Here is a 6397-nt window from a genome sequence, read left to right as displayed (position 1 = left end):
TCAAGTGCAAATGAAACACTGATTTTTTTTCTTGTACTTTTTGAACTGGTGCACGGGACTCACCATCTGACCACCTCATGGCATCATCTAAAGGGCTTGGTATGCCCTTCCACAGAATAGTCTCTGAAGGGTACCCAGGATCCATCCTCTGCTCGTGGTCATCGTAGCGCCAGTAGAGATTGTCCTTAAAGAAATAAGTCTTGTCATTGTGGGCCCAGGAGAAAGCGGCGTCAATGCCTCCCAGCGGCAGACCGAAGTCTGAGATTGGCCGTGGGTATCCTTCCTCCACGTTATTGTCTTTGAAGACCCAGTATCTGTCTCCTGTGGAAAGGAAAGAAGCACAGAGCAAAATCACATTTGTTTCGCGGCCAGAGCCAGCATGCCCCACTGACGAGCTGTTGTTTCATTATCTGTTGCCCTGACAGCCCGCAGGACTGAGCTCTTGGCATTTGAGGATGGGGACGGGAAGTAGCGGCCCAGTGGGGAACCTTGATCTTTGCATAGTGGCTTTTTTGTGTCAGGCTCTCCAAGGAGCACAGACCCCCTTTACCCCCTTCACTCCTCAAGGGCTGCAGGCATGATGGTCCCGGGACGTGAACATGCCAACAGCATCAGTACGGCTGTCACTCTTACGTATTCAGTGGTGGCATTTGGTTTTCTGCCTGATATCCAACGGCAAGAAACAGAAAGCTGCTTGCAGCTTTTGCGAGCGTATCAGACCCTTCCTGCCTGCTGTTCAACTCCTGAGCAGCAGCGTGTAGTCCCACTTCGGAACAGTAATCACCGGACTTGATAAAGCCAGCTGGGCTGAAGGACCTGTGGATTTTAAGTGATGTAAGGAAAATGCACAGGGGCTGGACAAATCCCACCTGAGCAGCTCAGTGCTCTTCAAGTGTCCTACACAGGCAGCCCGACCCTGGGCAGCACAGAACAGTCAATACAGGGTTGGTTTTTTTCCCCTGATAAAAATGAAGCATGACATGGCCCTGGTCTGTGGCAGAACAAGAAAATGAACCCAGATGACTCAATCCTACCTAATCCTCTAACCACTGGGATGGTCTTTCTGTATGTACAACGTCTCTTTGGGAACCTGCAGTGTCCTTTTAGGTATCGCAAAACCTGTTTTAAATATCAGGCTTTTTCCTCCCTTGGTTTTCTAGAAAATCTGGAGAGGCACTTAAGTACATGCCCACGTACAGCAGCAGGACCTTAGAGGCCAGGATAATTTGTGTGCTTTGGTGGCTGTCCGGGGATCAATGAAACAGTGCTGGAAAGAGAGAATGAGACAGTATTTTATGGCTGGAAAGAAAACCTCGAGTTTAACCTTCGGGGCGAGGCAGGACTAGCAGACACCTCAGCGTGGTGGTGCGCTGTGCGGCGCGAGAGCCCAGCTGTGGCACAGCTGCAGTTCTGGCCCCACAAGCAGCTGGGAGCAGCCGCTGGCCCTGGGCTGCTGGAGGCCTGCCCACCCCGGCTGGGCGGAGGGGAGGAAGGCAGGGATGCCCCCGTGCTCTGCGGACCCACCGGTGCACGGCGTGACGCTGCTGTGCTCTGGCCGACCCTGTCCCCTGCGCACGGGCCAGGCTGCCCGAGCAGCTGGGGAGGCGCGGCAAAGCCTTGCACGGGGCTCGGCACATGGGCAGCCTGCAAGGGCTTCGGCTGGGCTTGGAAACGCTTCTGCCAGCCATTCCTCCGGCCTTGCTGGAGGAATGAAAACCAAATTCCTGCTCTCAGGAAGCTTCTGAAGCTGGTAATTGCACCACGCTCAGAGCAGAAAGGTCAGGAGCCAGAAGCAATTTCCAGCTGGGGAGCACCGAGAGCTGGGATGTACTTAGCTCTTCAAGTGCACAACCTTTCTGAAACAAGAGCTGGTACCTGTCAGGGCCTTGGGTGACATTTAGCACGTGAGTAACATCTAACCAGCATGAGTGGACCATTCATGGGCGATGGACGTTTGTATAGGAACCCAGAACTAATCTCTTAGACCACTTGTTTTAAGGGTGGGGTGGGGGGTGGGTGGGGAAGTCACAGAAATATAATTAGCAAAACCAAGCTCTTCAGGTTTCAGTTTTGTCCCCTCTGCTGCTGCTTCTCTTCTCAGCAACAACTACTGAAAAGAGAAAAGCCCAAAGGAGGAACGCAGACCCTGTAAAGTGTGCATGTGGGTGGTTCCTGCTTTTCTTTCATTCTTCAAAAGCTAAGATTTCAGTTAGATTTGGCTGAACTTTCTCTTCAATGACATTTCCCTCATTTGCTGGGGAACACGACTGCTACTTTTTGCTTGCCCTCCCTCTGAGCCGCTTTCTCCTGGCCTTGGACCTGCCCGGGGAGATGTTCAACGGCTGACACTGGTGTCTCCTGCCTGCAGGAGAGGTCAAAACGCTGCCAGGGTACCGCAGCACCAGGCTCCACATGGGGGAAATGCCCATGCTACCTCCAGCACCACACTTGCTCCCACCTTTGAAGAAGACGATCTTGTGGTCGCTGGTTCTCTCATAGACCGCATCCAGGCTGTCCAGGTTGAGCGGCAAGCCCCGCCAGAAACGGTGGATCTGAGCCGGCTGGAGGGAGACCAAGTGCTTATTGCGAGTCAGTCTCCAGAAGTACTTGCCTGGAGGGACAGACTGGACATTACTGACCCATCTTCACCAGGGAGACACGCGCTGGGCACGTGCAGCAGCAGAACGCAAAGCGCGTGAGATGGGAGCTACGAATCAGAGGCATCCTGCTTTCCACCAGAAGCTGCTAGCGCCTTCTATTTCTGGCAGCCATTAGAATAAATCCCCTTTTTAGGATCAAAATAATCCTCTGGACATTGCACCGGAGCTGTTCTATTCCTGGCTGTGGCATAGAGCTGTGCCATCGAGAGAAGCCATGGGGAGCTGGCAGCACCAGGCACCAGCAGCTTTCAGCGAGAGCCTCCACAGAAACATCCCCACGTCCCCTCTCTCGGAGCACCCCCAGCTCTTGCACACAGTGTGCCCAGTTGTATCCTATTTAGAAATGTGCATCACGTTATGATAAAGCACAGAAATACTCAGAGGGGGGTTTTAATGAAGAAAGGAAGTAAGAAAACAGAGGAGAAGGAAACTATATTAATCAAGCTGGAAGGGGCTGAGATGGGGAAGAAGGCACAACTAAGGAGTCTGGTACCATCTAGAGGCGCAGGGGACCTCGGTCCTGCATTGCTCCCCAGGGCTGAAGGCACCAGTGGTGTTGGACCCCCCGCCAGCACCTGCAGCAACGTGGCCCCAGCTAGAAAAGTTTGGCTTGGCGCATTTCTGGAATATTTTGCGTAATGGAAAAAGAAACAGGTTTGTCCTCCATGGGAAGGATGCCAAACTTTTTACTGCTGGAGAAGGCATACGCGGGATTTCCTGAGGAGTCTCAATGATTTTTAGGGGCAACTCAACCTCCCTCCCTCTGCACTATCTCTGGGATGCTCAGCCTGAGAGCTTTTGCAGCATGCTTTGTGCTGCGTTTTTCCTGGGAGAGCTCCACACAGCGAGATCTGAGCTGGAGCAAGATATCTAAGAGCTAGCTCTCAACTTTGTCTCTTATTTGTTATTGCCTGTTAGAAATTACTGCATGTTATTTACATCCGCTCTTGCATGGGTTCCCAAGGGGGCATAAGCAACAGAAACCAAAGATACGTCTTCAGATTTGTATTCACGACACCCAGTCCTTTCTCCAGAGCTGGCAGATTGTGACACCATCTTTTAAAATTTTATGGAAATTGGATCTTAGCCTAATAATGCAGGAGGCAAAACTCTAACACTTAAACATCTGCAGAGAGGGAGTTTTATTCTAATTATGAGGATTTATATCATATTCTTGTTCTTCTGCTCCAGTTTGCATATTTGCTCTATCTGACTGAAACACACAAATGAATAATACATTCAAATGTGGTGGGAATTGCCATAATTACAGATTCTTTTTAAGAACTAAAAAAAAAAAAAAAAAAGTATTCAAATTTGGTGGCCATTGTACATTGATGGAAACACATGTAATTAAATAAAGATGATCTCTGCATCTCTAATTAGCAAGGCACCAGACAAAGCCAGGTTTTCACTTTTTTAACAAGAAATACAGCTCAACATAATTCCTTCTTTAGCAGATAAGCAGCTGAACTGCAAAGTGCCCTGGGCTCATTCAGACAAGGAGGGAAGCCTCAGCGCTTCTGACATTTCAACCCTCTGCCAGTGATGGCCTCACTGGGTGCGCAACTGCAGCAAGCAAGCTTTAAATCTATCCTGAGAGTCAGGCATAGCCTGGGCTGCTGGTGAGTTTGGTTGATTTTTTGATAAGCTATCAGGAAAAAGCAAAAAAATATAGCAATTAAGTAGCAAGGAATTCTTAATGCAACAGCCCGTCTGCCTGGGCTCACGTTTTGTCACGGGCAAGCCTGCTCGCCAAAGTGCTGCGGTTGCTTGGACAGTCATCAGCCAAAGCCAGACCCATGGGGGAATTGCTTCCATTAGCATGCAGAAATATAAATGAATAAATCAATAAATCCCAACCCCCTGTTTGCTTAAAAAGCTTGATTTAAAACCACCTTCTGAGCTGGCAAACTGAGCAGGATGAAAGCCAAGTGCAAAGTCCTGCTGTCCCCGAGTGTCTCATTTCATATGGATGATGGGTCGAGGCAATCGTCTTCTTGAATACCAGGTGATTTTGATCCCAGCTGCGTGCCATGATCTCTGCACTTTTGGCTGCCTCTGGCAAGACAGCTACACACATTGTGCGCGCGCACACACACACACAGACACACACACAGACACACAGACACACACGCGCCAAAGTTGTTTTAAAACTTCAGGAGTCTGTGGCGAGACACCTAAATCAAAGCAAGTGGTGTTTCCAAAGCGCAGAGAACCCACTGTTGCCTTCAACACGACAAGCCTGGGAGCCCTGGGGAGCTCCTGGGGTGCCTCTGTGGTGGGAGAGGCTGCTCTCCGGCTGGGCAACCAGCCAGACCAGCTCAGAACACGGTGTCCGTCGATGGAGGGAGCTCATCGCTGGAGGTCACTAAAATCCTGCCCCAGAGGTGACAGCCCCGCTCGTGGTGCCCAGGATGGTTTGGTGACAGTGATGGGGGCTCAGAGACAGTCATGCAGCTGGCACCTACTGACACTGGGCTCTTCACATTTGCGCTTTGGCCCACAGTAAACACATCCAAAAATAGACACCGAGATGGATTTCTTTTTCCTTTTAATCTTCTTTTTTTTTTTTTTTCCCCTCTGAAAGACAGACAGCCATTTTTCCTGGACACCAGTTCTTGTATCTTATTTTCCCTTCCTCACTGTGGCTTTTTGGAGCTGGCATCTGAACAAATATACCGCAGGGGAACAGCCTCCGTATTGTGCTCCCCCGAGGGTGCAGACAACATCAAATTCTCTGGAGTCCTTTGGCCGTTCTTGCCTGTGACCCGAGATGGCACTGTGACACCCAGATGGGCTACACGTGCCTGGATGCTGCTCCCAGGCCCTGGGGAGACACTGCTGCTTCCCTGCTGGATGGCTTTGGGGTGGCCAAATGGTGGCCAGGGATGGAAAGAAGTGCCCAGTGGGCATTCTTCCATCTTGGAAAGATGGGAAGGAAAGCCCACAGAGTCCAGCCTACTCAGCCGTAGTAGAGCTGAGAAGGCACCAACGGGATCCTGATCAACAGCCAGGCACCCCGGAGACACGCTGCCAGCGAGTGTTTGCTGACATGGAACCACATGGCTCTGCAACTGCACCCGTGTTGTCTTCGAGAGATGCACAGCAAGCAGAATTAGGGAAGGTGAAGCGTGGGAGGAAAGGAAAGTTGGAGGCATCCAGGAAAAAAATACAGCAGAGAGCTGTTGTTGCTCTCCTTATCCTTGGCTTGAACCAGCTTTTGGTTCCGATAAGCATGAATATCAGATCTTCACTTGGGCAGTGCGGGGTGATGGATCAGTGTGGCACAATGATGGCAAAGTGCCATCCTGGATTGTCACCAGCCTGGCCACTTCAGAGGGAAGCGTTAAACCCTGGGATGTAGCACGTGGCCACACGCCTGCCCTGGCGTCAGGCCACATGTCCCTTGTGGGCACCACAGGGACCTGGGCCGCTGGGTTTGCCTGTCCTTCCTGACCGCCCACCAGAGCCCCAGCCTGCTCCTGCCACTGAACTGCTCCTGGCCACCGCTCCCGCCGGTGAATTATGCTCTGGGTTAGAGAGCATCCATTTTTATAATTTTAAAATAAATTGTGTTTCAGTTTCATTGGCTTTCTCCTTTTGGATAAAGAAAATGCTCAATTTACTGCTATTTACTTTTGGATACCTCTACCACATCCCTTCTCTTCCTCCTCCCTCACGGTCCCCATCTAGCTGCTCTCCCTGCCTGTCCCCCAGCAGTGCCACCGTCCCCAGCT

The 6397-nt window shown here is 51.0% G+C and overlaps 1 protein-coding gene across 1 annotated transcript in view; it reads right to left on the bottom strand.

The window, feature by feature from the left end:
- MMP17 (matrix metallopeptidase 17) overlaps positions 1–6397 on the bottom strand; it is an 88879-nt gene that overhangs the window by 23195 nt on the left and 59287 nt on the right. The window contains exons 8-9 of the mRNA XM_080406468.1: positions 2459–2611; positions 64–321 (exon numbers count right to left, since the gene is read on the bottom strand). Of these exons, the coding sequence (XP_080262594.1) occupies positions 64–321; positions 2459–2611 (411 nt within the window). The remainder of the gene's footprint in view (positions 1–63; positions 322–2458; positions 2612–6397) is intronic.

This window comes from Falco punctatus (assembly GCF_963210335.1).
Source record: "Falco punctatus genome assembly, chromosome: 1".
Lineage (NCBI taxonomy): Eukaryota > Metazoa > Chordata > Aves > Falconiformes > Falconidae > Falco > Falco punctatus.
The sequence above is the reverse complement of the archived record's forward strand: the minus strand, read 5'-3'. Positions and strand labels throughout refer to the sequence as shown.